The sequence below is a fragment of the Sceloporus occidentalis genome, unplaced genomic scaffold (genome assembly GCF_023333645.1).
Source record: "Sceloporus occidentalis isolate IW3139 unplaced genomic scaffold, rSceOcc1.0.p SCAF_18, whole genome shotgun sequence".
NCBI classification, from domain to species: domain Eukaryota; kingdom Metazoa; phylum Chordata; class Lepidosauria; order Squamata; family Phrynosomatidae; genus Sceloporus; species Sceloporus occidentalis.
This window is the reverse complement of record NW_028316998.1, coordinates 14534522-14560612: the sequence shown is the minus strand read 5'-3', so window position 1 is coordinate 14560612 and position 26091 is coordinate 14534522. Positions and strand designations below refer to the sequence as shown.

General features: G+C 39.8%; 1 protein-coding gene across 1 annotated transcript; it reads left to right on the top strand.

Annotated features, from left to right (window-relative positions):
• The first annotated feature begins 7402 nt into the window (after nucleotides 1–7402).
• Nucleotides 7403–23549, top strand: LOC149302690 (serine/threonine-protein kinase MAK-like). The gene is made up of 14 exons (XM_089482312.1): nucleotides 7403–7503; nucleotides 12667–12721; nucleotides 13051–13172; nucleotides 13792–13871; nucleotides 15445–15577; nucleotides 17391–17562; nucleotides 18346–18513; nucleotides 18741–19028; nucleotides 19179–19360; nucleotides 19794–19921; nucleotides 21122–21253; nucleotides 21577–21699; nucleotides 22765–22854; nucleotides 23398–23549. The coding sequence occupies exons 1-14, from the start codon at nucleotides 7403–7405 to the stop codon at nucleotides 23547–23549; spliced, it is 1926 nt and encodes a 641-aa protein (XP_089338438.1).
• The last annotated feature ends 2542 nt before the right edge of the window (nucleotides 23550–26091 follow it).

Genomic DNA, 26091 nt, shown 5'->3' with positions numbered 1-26091 from the left:
CATATACCAGAACCTGTTTATTCATACCTAAAGTAAAATGTGTGTGAAAAAACAAATGCAAAAAAAATTACTACCATAAAGTTTGCTGATGGTAGAATTAGTGCTTGGAAAGGGTTAAAATACTAGCATTTGGAATACCCTGGGCTGTCTAGTTTTCAAAAATATATGACTTGATGGGGTAAATTGCATTGGCCGGCTTCAAAGATACCCGAAATAGCACATGGGGGGAAGAATTACCAGATTTGGAAAAAATGGCTTTGAAATAGCAAAACGCTACCTGTACTTTTTACCCCATAATGTGTAGAAAAAAGCAAAAAAAACATAAAAACATTGGGTATTTCTAAACTCAGGACAAATAGTAGAATCTATCTTTTATAGATGAGTAAAAGATTTTTCAACTAAAAGTTAGAAACAGTCATTTTTTTCTAAATTTTTCACCATATTTTATACTTTTTTTAATAGTAAATAATATGATACAATCAAAACAATGTCATCTAAAGAAAGCCCTTCTTGTCCTGAAAAAACAATATCTAATGTGTGTGGGTTCAGTAAACGGGAAAGAAGAAAATTACAACTAAACACGAGCAGCGCAGAAATGTTAATACGGCCATTGTCACGAAGGGTACAAAAAGTAAAATCAGCCTTTGTCACGAAGGGGTTAAATAAACGGAAAATTTTTATATTTTTTTATCCCATTAATCGAAAAGATAATCGGCCAACTAATCGATCATGAAAATAATCATTAGTTGCAGCGCTAGTTAATTTGGAAACATACAGTGTTCTGTTATTATGCGAACTTTGATGTGATTTTTAAGTGTAAGGCGCCATCTAGTGTTACTAGCTCACATCAAATCTACTGATGGCATTGATATAAAAAAAGAAGTGTGAATGCTCAAATATAAGTTATGTTTTGTATTGCTGAAGAAGAATCTTCTTTGTTAAAATATATTAAATTCAGACAGTATGGGGAGACATTGCATATAATAGAATAAGGGGTTGAATTATATATGTCTACAAAAATGGCACTGTTTTGTCAATCCTGGTGGAGCTGGTTTTCATTCCCTGTCTCTCTCTCTGTGTCTCTCTCTCTCTCTGTGTGTCAGTCTGTGTGTTTCTCTCTCTCTCTGTGTCAGTGTGTATGTCTCATTGGCACAGAGAGAAAGACACACTCACTGGCACCGAAAGACACACTCACTGGCACCGAGAGAGAGAGACACTGGCACCGAGAGAGAGAGACACTGGCAGCGAGAGACACTCACTGGCACACAGAGCGAGAGAGAGACACTCACTGGCACTGAGAGAAAGAGAGACAGACACTCACTGGCACCGAGAGAGAGAGAGAGACACACACCCTCACTGGCACAGAGAGAGACAGAGACACTCACTGGCACAGAGAGAGACAGAGACTCTCACTGGCACAGAGAGGGACAGAGACACTCACTGGCACAGAGAGGGACAGAGACACTCACTGGCACAGAGAGAGACAGAGACACTCACTGGCACAGAGAGAGACACAATCACTGGCACACAGAGAGAGACACAATCATTGGGACACAGAGAGACAGACTCACTGGCACACAGAGAGAGAGACAGACTCACTGGCACAGAGAAAGAGAGAGAGAGACTCACTTATTTCACAGATTCAAGTTTCCTTCTGCCTCCATAATATTCTGTATTTTCAGTAGTTCTGTTAAAACTTCATCCTCACATCCCACGTGTTTGAAAAAGAAACAGCAGAAATGCGTGTCTATTATTTCCATAAAATTATTTTACTTGAAAACCCTAGCCTTGTTAGTCCAGCTGACCCATTCCCTGTCACTAGCTTCACTTGCCCTTAAGCTTCCGGGCTGCCCTCCAAGTTTGTCACCATGGGAACTCAGCAGCGCCTGACGCGCACGAAGCTCCGCCCAGCACTTCCGTGCGAACTCAGTTTGGTTCTACTACTGACGTCAACCGGATTGCCTGGAGCTCCGCCCCTCCACCTTGCACCGGCAGCTGTTACCCTGGAGACGAGTCTCACAAGCCGAGAGGAGCTGATCGGGGGAGCTAAAGAACACATCATGTGATACAGGGGAGACCTACCGAACCCGGACATCAGAGAGCGGGGTGAGAGCCGGGTCGTGTGTGTCGTTATACTGTATAACGTATAAGCTTATGTTATGGGCAACTGAAGAGCTGCATCCATCATAAACAACATATAGCGTCCAAATGTTTATGTCGTGCTATATCTCATACTTACACTGTGTTATCATAGAGATCAATTTAATTTCCATGTATTACACTGTTGGTTGTATATTTTCTCTGCCTTTCTGAAAAGTGTTATGCTGACTTGCTTTCATGCATTCGTTACTTTAGCAACATTAGTGACGTTATAATCACCTTGACAGCCAGCACATCACTTTGGTAAGGATAGGCTACGATTTTGAGTTATAGCCAAAGCATCACCCCTGTGATTGCTACCCATATGGCTAAAAAAGAGAAAAAAGGTCACAAAAGCTCATACTCTCCTTTAGACCAAGATTTTTCAACCTGTTCAACAATTTCTAAGCTTATTTATATTTATTATTACAGTTTACGGTATTAGAAAAGGAGAGGTACAATAAGTGTAGTTATATAATAAGTACGGTGGCCTAAAGGCATTTTGATTGGGGTACACTAGGCATGAATACATTAGCACTTCTAGTCTTAGCACCTTATTCGTAAGGTACACGTGAACGCAAAGGCTGAAATTCAGAAACATAGGTCGGAGAATTCAGTTAGGAGTGATGTTTGGTTAGAGGATGGTTGAGGGACAATATTGACCTTCTCAATAAGGTCTGTCATTTAGGGCAGAAGGACTGGAGCAAGAGGAAAATGTTAATCTTACAGTATAATGTGTCAACTTGGAGATACAGGTTTTTGTTGTCCTCTGACACTGACAAGACTCACTAAAACATTAAAAGCTTGTGTACATCGTCACATACTTGGGGGAAGCACCATCTCAGAAGAGCTTCAACGAAATATGCTATAGAAAGGCCAAGTTGGTCATTTATACAACGTAACCAATATGGAAAGACAAAATATTTCATTTGACAAAAACTGGATTAAGGCTTGCATGTGTGGCCTGCCACTGTATGTAGCTTAATTTCGACTAATGATAGACATTGTTATTAGATGTATATACTAAAAAATATTCTGATATAGAAAAAGAAATATATTGAGTATTATGTTGAACAAAAAGACATAGACTTACTTTATTGTGTAATTTTTTATTCCCCATAGCAAAATTCTTATTTCTTGAATATGTAATATACAATACATAACAGTAATATCAGTGCATAATTTTGCTTATCCTTTAAAAAGTTTCAGAACTGTACCTTTTAAAAATTATATATTGTAAATCTAAGGGACAGGAAAAAAATAGCTAAAGTAGGCAATAAATACACAGCGGGGTGTGCCTAATGTAAGACAATATAAGTACTTTTATCACACAAAGATCAGGTTTTGCACTGAAGCCAAAGTCAGAATGCTAAAGAATGAACATAATATTTGAATGAATATCATGAACGGACAATTAGAAGTGACTCCTTGAGTGTCCTCTATCTGTCCCTGAGTAATTAATCTCTAATCTTCTATAATGCGATTAGTATTTAGTCACTAAAACCAGCCAACAGTCTGCTCACAACTGGATATTCTAGCCCTATTGTAGACCAGCAGAATTAACCAAATTACTAAAATTGTACTTGATGCTAAGATATGTGGTCACATCTTTTTGTGTTGTGTGTAGGAGTTTTATTCAGATATAAAATGACATCATCTCGTAATAAGAAAACAATTATAAAAATTTGTAAAAGAGGTTTACCAGTAGGAATTTTGGCACTTTTTATGAAAGATTATAATGGCATGTCACACATTCAGTTTCTTATTATTATTACTTTTTTTATTCAAATAGTGCCAAGATATTGAACCTTTATCAGTCCTCCTGTGTTGGAGTTATGTCTGTGCACTGTACTGCACCATGGAGTATTACATTAGAATACTTTTTTGTTTAAGTACACTAAATATTCAAGACCATAATACAAACACATATTAAATGAATAAAAGAGCTGGTCAGTTGATTACCGTATCTTTTCAGTGTACACCTCAGTGATCACAAGCACACATTGTGTGTGATAAAATAATCCCAACACCATCAAGCTTTCCATCTTTTTCTCAAAAGTTGACTCAAATGAAAAAATACTGTATTATTTAAAATAGCTGTGAACATTAATCAACTAACATCATTTGCTAACTTTTCTGAACTATGTAACTTCAACATATCTCAAGAATGTGACTTATTTAAATGGTCTCTCAAGCCATCATGTGTACGTTAATGCAGGTGATAGCTGCATGGCCTCTTTCATTTTTGTGCTGTCTCTTATGCAAATGCATGGGAGGATTCTGCAGAATCCCCTAAGAGACATGCTGCAGTTGTGTTTGGCCGGTCAGTCCAGATGATGGCGGCTGCATATGATACATAATAAGTGCTTATTGTTAAATATTGTTTCTTTTTTTTTTTTTTTTTTGAAGAATGCATATTCAAGTACTCGCAGAGTACTTTAATATGTATTCTTCTTCTAGGAGGGTGTCGGACAGTAAAATGTCCCTTTAAACCAGCATCAACAATAACATGATTTGTTCACAAAGGATGAGTTGTTATCTTACTATATTTCCATCAATGGTTATTTTACGCAGAAGCCATCAACAGAGCTTTAAGGAGACAGTGAACTCCAATTTTAATAGAAAAATGAATAGGAAGTGTGATGATCAGAACTTTTAGGGTTTGAAAAGCCCTGCCGCCTAAATAGCGTGGGGCGGCATGTAGTTGTGGGGATAGGAGGTTGGGTTCATGCAGAGGTCAGCTATTAGTTATAGGTAGGGGTCAAAAGTTCAGAGAGCTGCTTAAAAAAAAAAAAAAAATAGCCTAAGTTATATAACCTAGAAACTGCTGGATGCGCTCGCGCCGCTTAGTGGTTTGCTGCCTTTGCCTCGAGGACACTTTCGAGCGCCGCGAGACGCCTCGCGCGGCGCAAAAGGCGCGAATTTGCTCTATAAATAGAGGAGATGCTAGTCTTAGCGTTCATACCACAAGGTGAACTGCTAAGCTGTTGGTAGTTACCTGTTCAAGGCTAGTATTTTCGGCTGTGCAGGAGAGCCGCGGGCAGAAGATGGAGCTACTTCTTGAAAAACTCCCAACCCCCCCTCCCAATATATAATGTTAATTTTGCGATATTGTATATATTTGTCATGTGCTTTTGTTGGGGTTAAAGTTGTCCCTTTTTGGGATGAACTGGTGGAATGGTGTATGCCTTCTGGCTTTTAGGGCGGATGGCTTGGTATATATATATTTATTATGTTTATTTATTTGGAGGTGAGACTCTGGGTTTGGGCCAAGAGTTTCTTTATGGTATGTGATGTTTGTTAAGCTAAATAAAAGTACACGGCCTGTTTATTCCAAATCAAAATTGTTTGTCTTTATTTTAATAAGTATGTTAAGGGGTTACATTGTTTGTTGGTTACATTATCCCTTACAACTACATGCGTGCATACTCTGTCCTTATGGCTGACGAGGTCCTGTCACTGAATCAACAAGAAATACTGCTTATTGAAAGTGTTGTCCATGGGAGGACATTATGATTTGCCGCACTTATTCTTGAAAAAGGGGTTTACTACTAGTGGTTTTGCAAACATTCCAGTAATTAAATTATTTTCAGACTGATACTGTTTGATGTATAAACAGAGGTGTTTTGGTCTTTTACTAATGCAAGGACCCTACCTGTTGTGTAACTGTTTTCATTTTATATAGAGACTGGATTGATAAGGGTATTTAAAATTGGGGGGTTTGCAACTGTGTATTTTTTTATGCTTGTTGCTTGTTGAAATATAAAGAAGCTTTGGATGCTAGTTGCTGTGTTTTCAATGTGTCAGCTCTCCAGTTGCATTCGCCAACCTAAAGTATAATGCCAATGATAATTAAGGATTACGTGGCTGTCAGGTTACTCTGGATATCTGAAAATGCAAGATATCTTCGTATAGTATAACTTTGTCTGCACTTAAGTGAAACACAAGTTAGCACAAGTAGGTCACAGCCGGTAATGTAAGTTCAGAGCTGGATTACATTTTAAGTGCTGCTTGTAAACAGCCAACATGTCACCTGGAGATGAAGTATGGAAACCATGGCTTGTGGTCATTTGGAAAATATTGGGAAAAATCTACTTAATATAATGGTTTACAGTAAAATTTTCAAAAGTTTACTTGGCGATCCCATTTGTAACTACAAATGTATGGTTTAATTGTGATGTACCATAGAAACTGGTACATAAGTTTGCAATTGAGAAGGAGAAAGGGCTATATTACAGAAGAGGTAGAAAGGCAAATATTTGGTTGTACCAGCCATACAACTATATACCAGTGTAAGCATTATTTAGATACATTATATTTCTAGACACAGAGATAGACTAGCCAGAAGAGGGAGTTGGTACGTTGAGAGACACTTAACAGTAGTAGTGAGACTAGGATTGTTGAAGCAGTGGTAGGTGAACACCTGACAGTTGAGAGGCTACGCTGAAGAAGAGGGTATTTAGAGATTTCTTTGGAGTATTACTGAGTGAATGTTGGAGGACCCGAGACTTGTGTGACATTGCATTCTAAATACAAATGTTTGTAAGTGCAGATTGCATGGCTAGATGCATGAGTTCATACACTTGTGGCAATGGGTCTGAATTCACCTGAATTCAATAAATAAGAGGTGTGTTCCAATACTTTTGTCCATATAGTGTACATATGGCTTGCAAATTGCAGTCTCACAATCCTCTATTTGAACTCTGTAGTAGGTACAGTTTTCATTCAGTTAACATAACCTGACACCTGCATTCCTTTACAATTAAGAACAGAGTATCGTCTATTTTTGTACACAAGGGATTGTATTCTTAAGGGTGTACTTCCTAGCTTTCCTGCTTTAATAGTATGTGGCGCTTGGTCCCATGCTAGGTTTTCAACTGGCATGTTTTCAACATAAACTTGGCTTTGGTTATCAGAACCAGCTTATTGGGTACTAACCAAAAAGAATACACTAATGAGAGATGGTTTCTAAAATGACATCATAAACAACCCAAAGACATTTCAGTTTAAAGCAACAACAGCACTAAAAACATCCTGTCAGCATTAGGCGTTAATAGTTTACAAGGTATGTTCACTTCCGTATGAAAAAAAAGAATGCTCCAAAATACTTAATCTAATATTTTCACATGGATAGTGTGTAGATAATGAAAAGGTTGTCTTGATAAAAATAATTACAAGTAGTTCTGACTGATTTAATCTTGCTACTTTCATAGTGAGAATCAGTTTTGCCAAGGACTGAAAACCCATCGTCTACGTAACAAAAATGAACCGCTACACCACCTTCAAACAGCTTGGGGATGGCACTTATGGAAATGTCCTGCTGGCAAAGAGCAATGAGACTGGAGAGTTAGTGGCTATCAAAAGGTAAGTGGCATTTCCCTTGATGCTAGTACATTGTGCCATACCAAAAAAACTCACATGTCCCATAGCATATGGGCAGGGGCGTAACTAGACGCCTCAGGGCCCGGGTGCAAGAATCTTTTAAGCCCCCCACCCCCTCACCCCCCCCCCCCAAAAACATGATTTTTACCCAACAATTTTTTTTCAACTAATTCAACAAATTCAATTGACATATTGAATCATATCTGTAAAAAAATCAAAGAAAAAGGGGCGCATGTACAAAGGGCATAATCCAGGGGTGTCCAAGTTTTTTCTGCAGTGGGCCACTTCATCAGAATTGTATACGTGCGCGGGCCGCACTCATTTTTCACTGTGAGAAAATATGGCCTTTAATAAAATATGCAGATTAAAATAAAGTAAAATGACACAAAACCTTTACTCTTCCTCTCACTGATTTCTGGGCCTTGAAAGTTTTGCGACTACAAATTCAGGATTTCCTAGATTTATTCTAGGGATGAACTAAAATGAAAATTCTGGACCAAAAAATTCAGGGTTCACTTAGCCAAAACTGAAAATGACCCCCACCTTTAAAAATAATAATAAAAACTCACATGTTTAATAAAAGTAGGTAACACACAATTGGACAAAATTAGCAATATGACTTGGCATGATAGGAGTGTGATTGCTAACAGCAATCACACTCCTATCATACCCAGGCAACCAGTAAATGCTGGTACCTAGGCATGATGGGACTGTGCTCGCTGTGATTGCTGTTAGCAATCACACTCCTATCATGCCAAGTCAGCCAGTACATGCTGGTACAGGGTGGCTGTAAGTGATGTGCAGACCCCATACTGCTGGCAGCATCACTACACAAGGGGGGCAGCTAGCTAGGTTTCAGCATGTACTGGCTGACTTGGCATGATAGGAGTGTGATTGCTAACAGTAGTCACAGTCCCATCATGCCTAGGTTCCAGCACTTACACATCCATCCTGTAAATGCTGGAACCTAGGCATGATGGGACTCTGATTGCTATTAGCAATCACACTCCTATCATGCCAAGTCAGCCAATACATGCTGGTACAGGATGGTTGTAAGTGATGTGCAGACCCCATACTGCTGGCAGCATCAATACACAAGGGGGGCAGCTGGCCAGGTTTCAGCATGTACTGGCTGACTTGGCATGATAGGAGTGGGATTGCTAACAGCAATCACAGTCCCATCATGCCTAGGTTCCAGCACTTACACATCCATACTATCACACACACACACACACACACACACACACTAATTTATTCATATAATCATTAATTCACAGATTCATTCCCTCAATCACACACACTCATTCAAACACCCTCCCCACCCCCTTACCTGCACTCAGTGGCGTCTCCAGCTTTCATATTTAGAGGGGGCACATGGGGGGCCAGGGACCAAAGTAGGGGTGCCAATTATAAAACCGTACATATACACTATATATATATATATACACACACACACACACACGTTAGACGTGCATTTTTAACTACATAATATGCACTTATCTCTTTGAAGTTAGCCCCTGCTGCCGATATATAGAAATATTACACCCTGCTTCTGATATATATTAATATTAACCCCTGCTGGGGATATATGTGGATATTAGCCCCTGCTGGGGATATATGTTGATATTAGCCCCTGCTGCGGATATATACTTAGATTATACCCTGCTGCTGATATACATAAAAATTATACCCTGCTGCTGATATATATATAAATATTTGACCCTGCTGCCAGTATATATTAATATTAGCCCCTAGTGCCAATATATATTATTAGTCCCTGCAGCCAATATATATAATTAGCCCCTGCAGCCAATATATATTAATATTAACCCCTGCTGCCGATATGAATATAAATACTAGACCCTGCTGCCAATATATGTTAATATTAGCTCCTGCTGCCAATATATGTTAATATTAGCTCCTGCTGCCAATATATATTAGCCCCTGCTGCCAATATATATATTAATATTAGCCCCTGCTGCTGGTATATATTAATATTGGACCCTGCTGCCGATATATATTAATATTAGACCCTGCTGCCGATATATATAGTATTGGTCCCTGCTTCCTATATATATTAATATTAGCCCCTGCAGCCAATATATATATTAATATTAGACCCTGTTGCCAATATATAAATATTAGCCCCTGCTGCCAAAACATATATAAATATTTGCCCCTGCTGCCAATATATTTTATAGTGAAAAAATATCCAAGCATTTCCTTGGGCCCCGCTCAACGCTCCCTTGCATGCAATCACTCCCTCCGCTACCACAACAAAAAAAGAAATATTTCCCACACTGACTGCAGATCAGGGAAAGACCGTGAGAGTCAGTCCTGCACCGTGACATTGAGAGGTCCTCTCCCCTGTAATCATCCCCAGAGTCCCTTTATCCCCTCATTCACTAAACCATACCGCTCTTTTACTTACACCCTGTAGTTCAGGTATAGATCAAATAAACAACACATGGAAACAGCACATGCAACTAAATGAGATATAAAAAAAACAACTTGTATTTGCAGGTATACATAAATAATGTATGGAAACATAGCATTGCAGGTATAAACCAACAGAACACACAAACCCAGCATTGCAGGTATAGATCAACTGGAAATCACATGTACACTCAGCACTGAAGGTATAGATCAAATAAACAACACATGGAAACAGCACTCCAGGTATTGATCAACTGAATAAGACATGCAAATCCTATATTTGCAGGTAAACATAAATAATGTATGGAAATATAGCCGATACAGATGAACAGAATGACACAAAACCCAGCTTTGCAGGTATAAATCAATTGGAAATTACATATAAACTCTGCATTAAAGGTATAGATAAAACACCCTAAATTACAGGCATAGATCACTGGTCACACACCCCAAAGCCAGCCCTGGTGTCCACATTGCCCACATAAAACCCGACCAGCACCCAAATTACATATTGTGTCAACTTTGTCCCCAAACAGCTGAACGTACGCCAAGTTTGTCCCATAAACACCTCTCCCTCCTAATCTATCCTATCTACCCCCTCTCCCTCCCAATCTATCCTATTTACCCCCTCTCCCTCCCAATCTATCCTATCTACCCCCTCTCCCTCCCTATCTACCACCTCTGCCTCCCTATATACCTACTCTCCCTCCCAATCTATCCTATGTACCCCCTCTCCCTCCCAATCTATCCCATCTACCCCCTCTCCCTCCCTATCTATCTCATCTACCCCATCTCCCTCCCAATCTATCCCATCTACCCCATCTCCATCCCAATCTATCCCATCTACCTCCATCTCCCTCCCTATCTATCATATCTATCCCATCTACCCCCTCTCCCTCCCAATCTATCCTATCTATCCCCTCTCCCTCCCAATCTATACCTATCTACCTTTTCTGACTCTCTAACCCCCTCCTGACTCTCTAACCCCCTCCTAACTTTCTACCCCCCTTTGAAGTTCACTTACCTTGGGCTTGTCCAGCGGTGAGATCGCGAGGTCTCTGTATCCCTGGTTCTGCAGTGTGCGCGGCTTCACTGCCGGGCGCCGGATATGACGACATATACCGGCGCCCGGCTTGAAATGCCGGCACTGCGACCAAGGCAGAGGCCTCGCGGTCGCGTTGAAGAGTGAGAGGCGCCGAACGGTTGCTGAGAACTTAATCCTCAGCAACCGCTCGGCGCCTCTCTTTCTCTCCTCCGGGTCTATAAAAAAAAAAAAAGCCGGCGTTTCAATTGGGGGGGCACACCGGGGGGCACAGCATGATGTTGGGGGGGCCATGGCCCCCTCTGGCCCCCCCCTGCCGACGCCACTGCCTCGCGGTCGCGGAGAAGAGTGAGAGGCGCCGAACGGTTGCTGAGAACTTAATCCTCAGCAACCGCTCGGCGCCTCTCTTTCTCTCCTCCGGGTCTATAAAAAAAAAAAAAGCCGGCGTTTCAATTGGGGGGGCACACCGGGGGGCACAGCATGATGTTGGGGGGGCCATGGCCCCCTCTGGCCCCTTCCTGCCGACGCCACTGCCTGCACTGCATCTCCCTTCGATGCCGCTCACAGACTTCAGCAGGGGGCGCGGCCTCCCTCTGCCTTCTCTGCTAAAGCACAGAGGAAGTAGGATGTCACGTGAACTCCGCTTTCTCTGTGCTGTCCAGAAGACCCTCCCACAAGTAAGTAGCAGGGCTTGAGGTGCGGCTCGTGTAAGATCGGTTGCCCTGGCTGCCGATCTTACGCGGGCCGCACCTCGAGGTCTCGCGGGCCGCATTTGGCCCGCGGGCCGCATGTTGGACGCCCCTGCCTTATTTAAAAAAAAAAAAAAAACAACTTAAAAAAGATTTCGGGCGGCCCCTTGGCTTGGGCCCCCCTGCCACCGGGGCCCGGTCGCAGTCGCGACCCCTGCGACCCCGGTAGATCCGCCACTGCATATGGGTCCTTTAGGTACCTTGAGACACTGTCTTGAAGGAACTGACAGACTGAAAAGCATCTTAGAGCATCAGATGACCAGACAGCTCCATCCCAGCCATATAGGCAAACTGGGTTGTGTCTGTTTATGGTGATGATGGTGGTGTGGCTCCACCAAGAGTTGGATTAGACAGCAAGAGCATTTAGGACTGGGCAAATGAGGCATAGTGTTCTCTGGGCCCTAAAAAAATCATGGCTGTGTGGCCAAGAATATGGTTTAGAGAAGAAGAGTTTTTAAAAGTATAAACCTTAGCTAGTCTCTCACTTTAATATAAAAAAAATAAATGGTGGAGGTTGAGTAGGGTGGATGGTATATTACTGCTTGAGAAATATTGAGTAAAATGGAAAAATGAAAGGGATATCCAATTTAAAAACACCCATATTGGAAATATTTGCAGAAAGACAAGTATACTTAATTTTGATTGGAATGTGTTTTGGTGTGAATTGTCAATATATCAAGTTTGAAAACAAGCGTAAAACAGTAATGATGTTAAAATATGGTTTTATGTGAATATTTGAAATACAAAACTCGCATGCTTGAGGGGGCTATGCTTTCGTGAACTGTTTATTGTACAAATGTTGTGAACTGAATTGATGGAAAAAGGAAATTGGTGAATATACTGTTTTTAAATTAACATGCACACACATGCAGCCGTTTCTCCCTGTATTGCTGTTTATATAATATTGGTATTTTTCAGAATGAAAAGGAAGTTCTATTCATGGGATGAATGTATGAATTTGAGGGAAGTGAAGGTAATTTTTTAAAATATTTTTATTTTAAAAGATGTGTTTTTTGGTCCTGCCATGTCCTTCTGTATTTGTTTTTTTAGTACAGTTACTAAAGTACTCTTTTTCATTAGCTATTGAATTCCAAATAGCCCCCTCATTTTAAATGAGGTGGGTGGCATCTGACAACAAGGTTGGTGGGACAATGGATTAAGTTGTGGGGTATATCTAATTGGTCTAAATACTTTCCAAATATCCAAAACTATGGCAAGGGCAATAACTATAGATCTACCCATAACCAAGAGCCAACCTCCTATTGTTAATTTAACACTTTCCTAATATATGTTTTTTTTCAGTCCCTGAAGAAACTTAATCATGCTAATGTCATCAAGCTGAAAGAGGTTATCCGAGAAAATGATCAACTTTATTTCGTGTTTGAATATATGAAAGAAAACCTATACCAGCTGATGAAAGACCGGTATTTATTATTATTATCTTTTATTTATATAGCGCCAACAGTTTACGCAGCGCTTAGTTCTAACTTATTTCTTTAAAGCAAATTTACACCGTGTTCTATTTTTCTTCTCAAATGAATAGCATTGAGGGCACCAAATAATTGGCTAACTATAAATAAATGCACATCATGGTTTAATAAAAAGTATTTTTTTCTGTTGATGTAGCTTACATACAAGCTTACAGAAAAAGCTTGCAAAATGCTTTTCTATGGCTGTACTAACATTCTATAGATTTTATTAGTAGGCATTTACATTTTTTGGGAGGTTTCACAGAAATATAATTGGGTTTTTTTGTATGCAGAATTTAGTAACTATACAGTAAATTGTTGTTACAAGCCAGGAATGGAAATATATATAAAGATAAAAAATAGCCCCAAAAAATTAAATTGTCCTCCATACGCTGTATGGAGGACAATTTTCAGTTCATCCAGTGATGCCAATATTTTTAGAAAAAACTGCTGGAAATCTGGTAGTGTATGTAAGCTGCTGCGATTTAAGTTTTATTGCATGGATTGGTCGCAAGCGCCATTTTCTAAGCATATTTTATACATTTCTTGAAACTGTTAATTTGTCTCTTCACAGAAATAAGTTGTTCCCTGAGTCAGTCATCAGAAACATTATGTTCCAAATTTTACAAGGGCTAGCTTTTATCCATAAGCACGGTAGGTTCCTTGTTAGGACTGTAAGATCTTTGCTGTCCTCTTTTGGAAAGGGGAAGGGAAACAAAAATCACTTTAGAAGGTCCATGTATGATCGCATGTGCAAAACATTTCAGAGGAGCATTTAATTAATATTGAGATAGGTAGGCGTTATTCTTTACTGATCAGCAGTGCCAGTGACTTAAGTTGACCTGGTATAGATATGTGCAATTGGCCCAAAGGTATGATTCAGTTGCTCTTGGAGCAGTAGAGGGCAAAATTATTAACCCTATTTACCTATATCGATTGCCGTCAGAGCCTGATTTTACTTGGATAAGGGGCAGTTTTTGTATCTCTCTAATGTCTTTGCTTTACTTTTTCATCCTACAGCTATCTAAAGGGCAACTGATACCACCATGGAATAAATAATACAGAATTACCATTATGATTGGTCTATTTAGCTTTGTAACTGTAACTTTTACTATGTATTGTATGACATCCACATATACAGGGGAAGCAAAACCAATCAATCAATCCATAACTCCTTATAAAACCTTGGATAATATGATGTGATTTACAGAATACGTACACTAACTTTATTCCATTATCATGTCCTGCTCAACATCATATGTATGGTGATGTTCTCCTAGATGGTATCAAGTGCCCTTGGTGTGAGTCAGATTCTGTTTCATTCCTTCACATTCTTTCTGTTTTGTGCTGTTTCTTCCGTACCCTTTTCTCTTGCCAGCGAAAATAAGGTGTTCACTGAGAGTGAAATCAGGAACATTATGTTCCAGGTGCTTTCTGGGTTAGCCTTTATGCACAGACATGGTAAGCACTTTGATAACTGTTTACTGTGTGCTATATTTTAACTTTAATGCACATTTGTAGTACTCTAAAATACTGTGTTTTTGCACTCTGAAGCTGTAGTTTAATTATGTCTGTTGTCTTGGGTGATAATAAAATATTGTTTGAAGGGGGGGCTTTGTCATGGAGACACAAAATATATATATATATATACAGACAAAGATTTTGGTATGTTTTTTTACTGTTAAAAAGTTCAAAAGAAATCCAATTTATGTTAAGCAACAAAAATACCCCATATACAAAGGTTGTGTGATATCCCACATAGGAGTTTTGTAGGTTTATTGTGTGAAAACAATTCTTTCCCCACAAGTTTCACAATATTTTGAAGTTTTGGTACATTTTTATTTTACATTTTTCAGCATTTTTTGCACTTCTCTTTATCATGGAGTAATACGGTTTATCCAGACACTATTGGTGATGCTTTGCTGAGACATAGTTTTCTTTTTAATTATTTTTTTTAATTGTTTTTATTTATTTATTTATTTATTTATTTTGTCTCCCCTTCTTCTCACACATCTCTGGTATATAGAAACTCCTCAAGGGTTACCATTGTATTAATTGTTCTAAAATTGTCCCCTGATAAAGTTAGAACAGATTTTCTCTGGTAAATAAGAGAAATGTTTAGAAAGTGGCATTATAAACCTAGAAAATATTTTTTATGCCTTGTGGTTGGGTGAAAAATGGTTAAAATAAATGTGATATTTATTATATTTTCCAACATTTTATCTAGGGTACTTCCATAGAGATATGAAGCCTGAAAATCTCTTATGTATGGGTCCTGATCTTGTGAAAATAGCTGATTTTGGATTAGTGCGAGAGCTGAGATCTCAGCCACCCTACACAGACTATGTGTCTACCAGATGGTAATTTGATCCATTTTTCCACCACTTTTGGATTGCTTGGTACACATTCATATAAGATGAATATAGGCAATGTATGTGTGGAGAGTTCATTACAGATGTGTAATGTGCATTTACAGACATTCAGACCAATGAGTTAAACTGGCATGGTCAGTAGAAGTATACAGATTTATATTGGGGGCTTATTATTTTTCTAGTTCTGATGAACAGCTAACTTGCTTGAACCTACTTATGTGCTCTCTCATACATGGGCGTAGGAACCCCTAAAAATCTGGGGGGACAGCATTTTCCCCCATCAGATCCCCACTTTCTCCCCATCTCTCACACTATCTACCCCCTCTCACACTTTCTTACTATCTTCCCTCTCCCTACCCTCCCTTCTCACACTATCTACCCTCTCCCTACCCCCCTTCTCACTAGCTACCCTCTCCCTATCGCCCCCTTCTCACTAGCTACCCTCTCCCTATCGCCCCCTTCTCACTAGCTACCCTCTCCCTACCACCCCCTTCACACTAGCTACACTCTCCCTACCCCCCCTTCTCACCAGCTACCCTCTCCCTACCCCCCTTCTCACTAGCTACCCTCTCCCTACCCCCCCTTCTCACTGTCTACCCCAGGGGCGTCCAAGTTTTTTCTGCAGTGGGCCACTTCATCAGAATTGTATACGTGCGCGGGCCGCACTCATTTTTCACTGTGAGAAAATATGGCCTTTAATAAAATATGCAGATTAAAATAAAGTAAATGACACAAAACCTTTACTTTTCCTCTCACTGATTTCTGGGCCTAGAAAGTTTTGTGACTACAAATTCAGGACTCAGGATAAGTAAAAATGAAATAGTTCTATTTATTCTAGGGATGCACCAAAATTAAAATTCTGAACCAAAACATTCACGGTTCACTTAGCCAAAACCGAAAATAAACCCCCACCTTTAAAAATAATAATAAAAACTCACATTTTTAATAAAAGCAACACACCACAATTGCACAAAAAAAAATAGCAATATGACTTGGCATGATAGGAGTGTGATTGCTAACAGCAATCACACTCCTATCATACCCAGGCAGCCAGCACATGCTGGTACAGGGTGGCTGTAAGTGATGTGCAGACCCCATATTGCTGGCAGCATCAATACACAAAGGGGGCAGCTAGCTAGGTTTCAGCATGTACTGGCTGACTTGGCATGATAGGAGTGTGATTGCTAACAGCAATCACAGTCCCATCATGCCTAGGTTCCAGCACTTACACATCTCCATGCTATCACACACACACTCATTCATTCATATACTCATTCATTCACAGATTCATTCTCAGATTCATTCCCTCAATCACGCATACTGATTCAAACACCCTCCCCACCCCCTTACCTGCACTTCAGCTCCTCGATGCCACTCACAGACTTCAGCAGGGGGCGTGGCCTCCCTCTGCGTTCTCTGGTACTGCACAGAGGAAGCAGGATGTGATGTGATGTCACGTGAACTCTGCTGGGTTCCGCTTCCTCTGTGCAGTACAGAAGACCCTCCCACAGGTAAGTAGCAGGGCTCTTGTTGTTGTTGCAGGGCTCGAGGTTCACGATGCCCTGGCTGCCGATCTTACGCGGGCCGCACCTCGAGGTCTCGCGGGCCGCATTTGCGGCGATTCTATTGGGGGGGTTCCTACGGCCCTGGGGGGGATTTCTTCATTATCGGTCCCTCCGCATGAGTTACTGGGGGGCATCTGTCCCCCCCGATTCTTACGCCCATGCTCTCATACTGGGAGTGGGTCATTGTGTGTTTTGTGGATGCCCAACAATATTTGTTTCATTGTTTTTATATTCAGGTACAGAGCACCAGAGGTATTGCTAAGATCCACTACGTATAGCTCTCCAATAGACATATGGGCGGTTGGCAGCATCATGGCTGAATTATACACACTACGGCCTCTCTTCCCAGGGACAAGTGAAGTTGATGAAATCTTCAAAATCTGCCAAGTTCTAGGAACTCCCAAGAAAGTGAGTTATTTTTTTATTTCATCATGTGTATGCATATTCACATACAATTGAAACATTCCATTGTTTAATCCATTGAGTCCCCTTAGGATCTGTACGTCATTACCCATCTTGGTCAGTGACGGTACACTATCATTCACTGCTGACACCCACCCGAAGTATACTTAAGGACACGAGAGCCTCAGCAGGGTCTTCCTAAACCCTGCTGGGTTCTCCCATTGTGCCCCCCTGCTGGCTGATTGCAGTTATTGTAATCTATAATGCAGGGCTATGGAGCCCTCCTTGCTGACCACATTATAATCAGCACAAACACATCAGGAGGAGAAGACAGAGAGATAGTTTCTCCCCCTCTAAAAAAAAAAAAGCAAAATCAAATATAAATTAAATAAATACAATAATGTCACCATGTTGTAATTATTGGAATAACTGTTGGACTAAGTATTTCATAAAATGTTGCTGAGTTGTATAGCGAGAGGCATTAGTAGTTGAAAGAAAACTACGGGGGGGAAGTAAATGTAGGCTGAGAAATGGTAGAACAAGAGGTCATAATTTAAAACTACAAGTTAGAGCTTTAGATGTTATGTAAGGAGGTTTTACTTTTACCTAAAGGGTGGTAGATTAGTGGAACAACCTACCATCAGAATTGGTAGAGCTAATACGGTGAGGGAATTTAAACATGCATGGGATAGGCATAAAGCTACTTGAATCTATTTGTATCTAACCAAGGAAACATTAAACGGATTTCACATCCAATAATCTGAATATATTTTTTATACCTTGTGACAGAATGACTGGCCTGACGGATACCAACTGGCAACATCCATGAATTTCCGATTTCCACAGTGCGTTCCTATTAACCTGAAAACTCTTATCCCTAATGCCAGTGACGAGGCTTTAACACTAATGAGAGACATGCTTCATTGGGACCCAAAGAAACGACCCACAGCCAGTCAGGTACCTTACGTCAATGTAACTTTTAATTACATTTCTTTGCGTGTGAAGTATATTCAAGACAATGCCTGTTTTTGTCTGTGGACATGTGTGTTAGTATCTTCAGGATTTCTGTTGAAAAGACGAACTTCATGGGCATTATTAAAAAAAAAAATACCATGAAATGTATGTAAGATCATGATGAGTCTTTTAATATAATAGTGAAATACAAACCTGAATTTTTTTTATAGGCTTTAAGGTACCCTTATTTCCAAGTTGGACAGGCACTTGGACCTCCACCACAATACATCGAGCCGAAAAAGCCTGTGAATAAACCAGTGCAACCTATAGAGCCACAGGCAGCGTCTGCAGTGAAGAAGAAATCTCCACAGATTGCTTTCGAGAAGACAGGGACTGACTCGGCGATGGTCGCTCATCGGCCCCTTCAGCAGATTCAGGTGCCACAGAGCACAAAGGAAAACTCTCTTCCCAAACCTACACAAGTGTTTCTTCCCAACATCAGCAAAACCAACTCTCCAGTGAGTAAAAGAGTGATGAATGAAGTCATTAACCTGCTTACTTAAATTTCCATTACATACTACTTAATGTATTTGAAAAAATCTGCAATGCAAGAATTACTGAACCATATTTCTGTAATAGACAATTAAACCTCTACCCATCTCCAATAGAAGCCAGTAGTCCCGGTGTCCCAGAACAATGCTGCTCATGTTAAAAATGGAAGGCGTCGGTGGGGACAGTCAGTTCTGAAAGACAGCTGGGATGACTTCGATACTGAATTTGGCATCTCGTATTCTAAGAAACCCAGCATTGCTGCAATTAAGGACAATAAAAACACGGACCCTCTGTTCAGGTAAGTTTTGTTTACCCAATGTCTTGGATTCCAAGATCCTAAACCATTTCCTGCTCCCTTTACTATGTTTCTTTTAACAGTATCTAGTTTCCTTAGTAAAACACTGAAAACCTAATGGTTCGGTGTTGTGTCATGGATGTATCCTATTTTCAAGATATATATATATATATAATGTTCATAGACGTATTGCAATCAATTAATTTAAATAAAATATTTGTTCAAAATGGCGCTGGACAAATTTTTGTTACAAGGTTGCCACGGCTCAAAGTTTTTGTGAGTCTTTTATTGGTATCTATGTATGTAATACCTCTCTGGCTCCTTAAATGTATGTTAAATGTATTCTGTTGGGCTCCTATGTGAGATTTTTAAGATATGGGACTACTTCAAAGGCATATTGTATTCTTACATACACACTATTGTATTTCTCTTTCAGCTTGCCAGAGTCTGCTCCAACCGGAGAGGAAAACAAAGGTCCTTCACAGATGGGTATGTTAAGAATGGACTCGGGGAAGACCACCTCAGCTAAACAGCATTATCTACGGCAGGCGAGATATTTCCCTGGTAAATAAGCAATACACTTACTACTATTGCTTCATAAATAATGTAGCAAAGATTCCAATGCGTGCACCAATATGTCCTTCCTCAACATTGCATAAGAATAATGTGGACATGTGGAGAGATTATGGGCCATATTTAGAGGAAACAACTCTATGACCAAGTTTTATGGAAACGTCAATAAAGCCACCAGAACCGCTATCTGCTGATTGCTGCAGAATTGAGCTGTAGTAGTATGGCCCACTATGCATGACATTCGGGCTGGGGGTGGGGGGGTGGGGGGTTGTGTTTCATATTGTCATTTTGTGCTTTAACCCCTTAAGTACCAGGGCTGTTTTCTGTGTTTATATATTTTTTCCCCTATATGCTTGTGGTCGGAAAACTTTTTTTTTTTGTGCTTTTTTGGGGGCAATAGGGGGTTTTTATTTCACCGAGTGCCGTTACACTGTCTCTATCAACTAGCCAGCGTGATGAGAATCCGGGTTACATTGATGACAGGTACATTTAACACGCTGACTGCCGGAAAGAGACCGCAGTCACATCACCACCGTTACAAGCAAAAGACAGCAAACGTCACAATTAACCCCTATAGTATCCTAAGCAAGTACCGTATTGTCCCGCACTTTTTGCCCTGATTTTCATTAAAGTGGCACCAAATCATAAGGGTGCAGCCTACTACCGGGGCAATAGTGTATTGTCTACCAAAAATATTATATAGGACTCACCAAAATTGGGATACTTAGTGACATAGTGACATGTTATAGAAAGATGTTTTTTGTGTGGTATTCTCTGGGTATGCCCTGATTTCTTGCTCTGTTTTGATCACAAAAAGTATACCTACTGAATATCCGATTGGGCATTCCCTTCCAACAGTGTCATTTCTGGCACTGCCAGAAGGACTAAGTGGAGAAGCAGAGACCGAGGAGGGCCGCTGTCCCACTATATAGCTTGGCATCTTGGTCAGATCAGAGTAAACAGGAGAAGAAGAAAAAAAAGCTTTCCAGAACCTCTCCTAGCTTTCTTTACACCCAAAGTACCTCCCAATGTTTTAAAGGGTCCTTTGTGATAATTCATATTATCTGGATTCTTTCTAGGATTCCCTGCAGCGTAACCCTTTTTGAATTATTGCACGGCATAATGTATATTTAAAAATTGTATTCAATTTGACTGTAACATATATGTTTGTTTTTTATTAACTGCATTAAGGTATGAACCCAAAAAATGGAGGATTTTTGTCAACTAGTAAAGAAGCAAATAATTCCGCATGGAGCAGTGCATTGGCCTCTAAACCACTTGGTCCAACTGGTGGAGGACTTGCCTTCAGTAGAACTAATGCAGGTAAACATCTCATTAGCGTATCTTTTATCTTTATTATTTTAGCTGTTAAAAAAATAAAAAGGGGCAACGGTTGATAAGGGTGGGGTTTTTAGAACAAGGGTCGTCCAATGAATAGATAAATGTTTTTCAATTTAAATTTAATTTTATATTTACGATTTTGTTATTATGTCTAGTTATCTTTTTAATGTTTTTGTCTATTTGAATGGTTTTTTTTTTTACATTCTCCAGAAAAAGGATAGTATTTTAGTGTGAACACTGTAAAATTGTCAATCTTGATTTTGCCTTTTAATTTACAAATCGTGATGTTGTTTGTGTTCCTTCAGGCACGTTAGGAGGATTTAATGGTCCTTCATACAACCCACCTGGGGGATATATTCCTTCATTTCACAAAAAGGAGGTTGGCTCAGCAGGACAGAGAATACAGCTTGCACCAATTGGCGCTACAAGTAAGAGCTGGCTTCATAACACAATTTATAGTCCAAGACACACAAACATTATCTATTTCTATAGCCTCATTTGGTTTATTCCTACAGCTGCAACAGCCTAGTGAATCCAGCCTCTTTGGGGTTTGGGGCTTCATTATACATCATGCTGCACCAACCCTGGCAAGATCTCCTTCCAACAAAGGGGAGCTTGCCCTGCAAATGCATAGTTCCACAGTCTAGGCCTTCATCATATATAGTAAACATGAGGGGATTTGGAATTTCAAGTCAATGAGTAAACCTCAGTTTAAAGAAGTTACCTTTTCAGCTCTTGGATTCCCTTTAACAGAATCATAATTACAAGAATAAACCAAAAAAAACAGGATTTTTTTTGTCATGCTGTTTTAGAGTGCAGATACACACTTTTGCGTTTGCCATACAATATCCCTTTATAAAAAAGGAAAATAATTTAGTATTACCGTAATTTACAACCCTGGAACATGCTTATATTAGTGTTCTAAAGCTGTGTCTAAAACAGCATGCATAGGCAAATGAAGGAGCCCATATAACCATGGGCAAGGAATCAAAACGTGACATCTTTGTGTACGTCTTAGACATGTCTGTATTGGCCTAGGTGTATTTGATTTACTTGCAGTACAGAATAGTCAAATTGATGTTTTTTTATTTAGTAGGCTGCTTACTACATGCATCTCTACAAAATAACATAGATAGCCCCTTTGGGGAGGATTTCTCCATTACATCTCTGTTTAGCACATGGCAGTAAAACAAAATGCCTTTGAATGAAGCTGCTTTTGTAAGAGATTTTTACACTTGGGTCATACATGTGGTCCCGGAGAGAATCTAGTGTTTTTTTCACACCGTGTTCTCATTGTACCCAGACTGCCCCCTACTACGACAATGCAATGTGGCACACTTTCCTCCAGAAGATCCACATTTCAATGTGCTGATAAATAACAGCTTGGGCTAATGTCCCTCGTACTTACCGCCTATGCTCTCTTCTTTACTCTTACCTGCATGTTTTACTTTTCTTTCTTGTTCCCTTCATTTTCTCTTTATTCTTCTTGCCAGCTTCACCCACACATGATGCTGGCGATGATAAGCCAGTGTTTATTAAACCAAAACCTACCTGCCAAAAGGCAGTGTTTGATGACCCCCCAGGTAACTGCCACCCCTACCCTTTAGTTTGTGCGTTTGCCATTATGTAGTGAGACAGACCCCCTGGCATAACCCTGCTTCTAGCGAGATACATGTAATCAGTCTCTGTGCACTCCTCCACACTCCCTTTGTATGGAATTCTGTTGTATTCACATAGGTATTACATCCAAACGCCATGTAATATACTGAGCCGTAATCAGGCGTGTGTTCCTGCTAGAAAATAGTGACATATAATAGCGACACATAAGGAATTGCAGCAGTCACGCACACATAAGCGTTTACACGTGATTAACAGGCACATGACGATATCATTCTCGTCCAGCTGGAAACCAACAGAGCATATTTCCCTGGGGGGGGGGGGGGGGGGTTGTATGTCCCTCACCTTCATGAAGTTTAAAGGAGTTACGGTCAGGTTCTCCACAATGGTATCTCTGTGTCTGCCGTAATGTCTGCTGGCCAGAATTCTTACAACGTTGTTCTAAGTTTCTCTAGCGTGGGAATAGTTTGGTCCTGCTACGTGAGCGCTTATTTATACGTCTCTTTCAGATTACGAAGCTTGGAAAACAAAAGGCGCGCGCTCGCAGTTTCCGGGTCCATCTTTTAAACCAGCAGCTAGGAACCTGCCTATGTTAAATCGGCCAGTTCAACCAGTGCACGGGAGAACAGACTGGGCCGCCAAATACGGTGGCCACCGTTAACACCATTGTTTACCGGCCAACAGCGGTCAGTTTTAGAGAGAAAAAGTGACATTCAGGCCCGTTGTTTCCTTTGTTTTGTAGGATAACAGAACAGCATTACCTAAATTAATTTGCCAAAATGAAGATGGCGTTTGCAATACTACCAAAAATGTGTAAATTTTCGAAAAAAGCATTATCCGATTCCAAAATTAACTGTGAGATAAAAGTGTAAGTCGCAATTTAAAGGTTGGGCGGTACAAATACTTTTTGATTATAAATTGGCAGTTTGATATCACAAATGGTGCTGTATTTCTCCGTATGAACGTTCAAATATTTTGTATACTTCCAGTTTAATTTGGTCACTTGATTTTGTGCCACACGTGGTAAATACTTCTTACACCAGTGGTGTCCAACCTGCGGCCCTCCAGCTGCTGCAGGACTACATCTCCCATAATGCTCTTTCAAGCTAAGGACCTGGCAAAGGAGTATGGGAGATGTAGTCGCTTAACAAATAGCAAAACATGCTTATATAAGTTCCCCTTTATGTAATATAAGGACAGCTGGTTCTTCACTCCCATAGAAATTTCTCTTTCTGTAAAATATGCCGCAGAATGTCATAAAGCCTGCCATTTCACCTCAACATTTACCTACCGCTCCTGTCACCGTGCTGAGGTTTACAGATGCAATATTTTAGAGACATCGTGTTTACAGATCTAACAAACATAGTAGCATTTATAGAATGTATGCTATCGCTATTGGAAAACATGTTTCATAGCATAAAGGCTAGCATTTGCCATTGTTAAGACAACTGCTGTGTATAACAGTACCTTGACAGCTGACGACATTATGAACTGCAGTGGGGGTCCTGTTGCTGTGGTTTTAAACATGTAAACTATTTGAACTATAGAAATATAATATTTATTAGTAAAATGCATAAATTGTTTAATATGAGATTTACAGTCACTGACTGGCTTGTACCTAAAATGTATTTTATGTATTGTAAAATACAACTTATTAAAAGAAACCATACAACTAAAACATCATAAAAGTAAAATAATATGCTAATATTTCTATATGACAGCACATCTTTTTAATAAATACTTTCCTACCAAACATATAAACATGTTTCCAATGTGTCGTTAATATCTACTGTTTAAAGGTAAGGTGAATCAAGACTAAAGCAAGTAATATGGCAAAAGATATATAAATTGCTAAAATAAGCAAAAATTTTACTTTTTGCTCAAAAGTATTTAGATGTTTGACCTCAAATTCCTACTTTCCCTTTGGTCACTGTAGCACAGAATACTTTTGGTATCCATAGTTAGCACAGGTCTGTTGGATGGTGCATCACACTCATTGGGGGTTAAAGCAACTCAAACACACAGCGGATATATATTCATGCAAACAAACACAAAATCGAAGCTATCTATATGCATAACACTAAGACTGTAATTAAGGTATTTTAGCTGAAAATATGAAAGATGTCATCAATTGGCATAACTATGGGCAATGTGGGGCATTATATAGTAAAGTGGGGCACAAGAGTCACCAATGTGCTGCAAAAGATTGCAGGTGATCCAGCTCACAAACTTGAGAAACCGCTTCAAGCACATCAATGACGTGAGACCGTGTATAAAGCTGAATTGTGCATTTCAGCCACTGCAGTTCCACCAAATGACCACAAGGTGGGAGGGGAGAACAAAACATTCCTATAATGATATCCACAATACCATGTCAGTAGAGTCTGACTTTACTTGCGTCTGGTCTGCAGGGTGCACTTCAACAGCAAAACCGACATCCGAACTGCCCATCATACTATGGGTGTGTATGCGTGGCTCTTATTCTACCTTATTCAATGTGTATATGGATGTATATACTGCGTCACAGCAGATGGTTGCATTTGCAATGCTCCAATGAAGACAGAATCCTTTTAAGGGATTCGATTCAGTGACCTGTCTGAAACTTAACCGGAGCGATTGGTGGTTGAAAATACATAACGTAATTCAACTCCCTAAATAAAACATAGATTGTGTATGTGTATATGTACACATATACATATATATATATATATATTTTTTTTTTACACAGCAGTAAGTAGAGGAAAAGGGAGAGATGTTCTAAACAGCTTAGCCTAAAACATGGGTCATAAAATGGAGGAAAACGCTACAGCCCCATCAATTTTAACAGCTCAGCAGCCTTCAATTCTGAAAAGATTTTTAACCCCTTAAGGACAATGGGTTGAGGAGGTGATATTACCTACACTGTATGTATTATTGGAATTGTGCATTACTTGTACCTGTACGCATCTAGTCTGTCACCATGTCTATTTGTACCTTTGTTCTTATGCTGTATGCTCTGTCTTCTCCGTGTAATAAAGAAGTTTAAAAAAAAATAAAAAAAAATGTATACAGGAGTATCCTAGCTTTTCACAGTATGGATGCTTAGCTTGCCAATTTGCTTCAGGTTTAATTCATAAATCCCTGACCGTGATCTACAGCACTAAAAAAAAATAATAATAATAAAAAAAAAAAAAAGACATTATACAATGTACTATTTTGTAAAA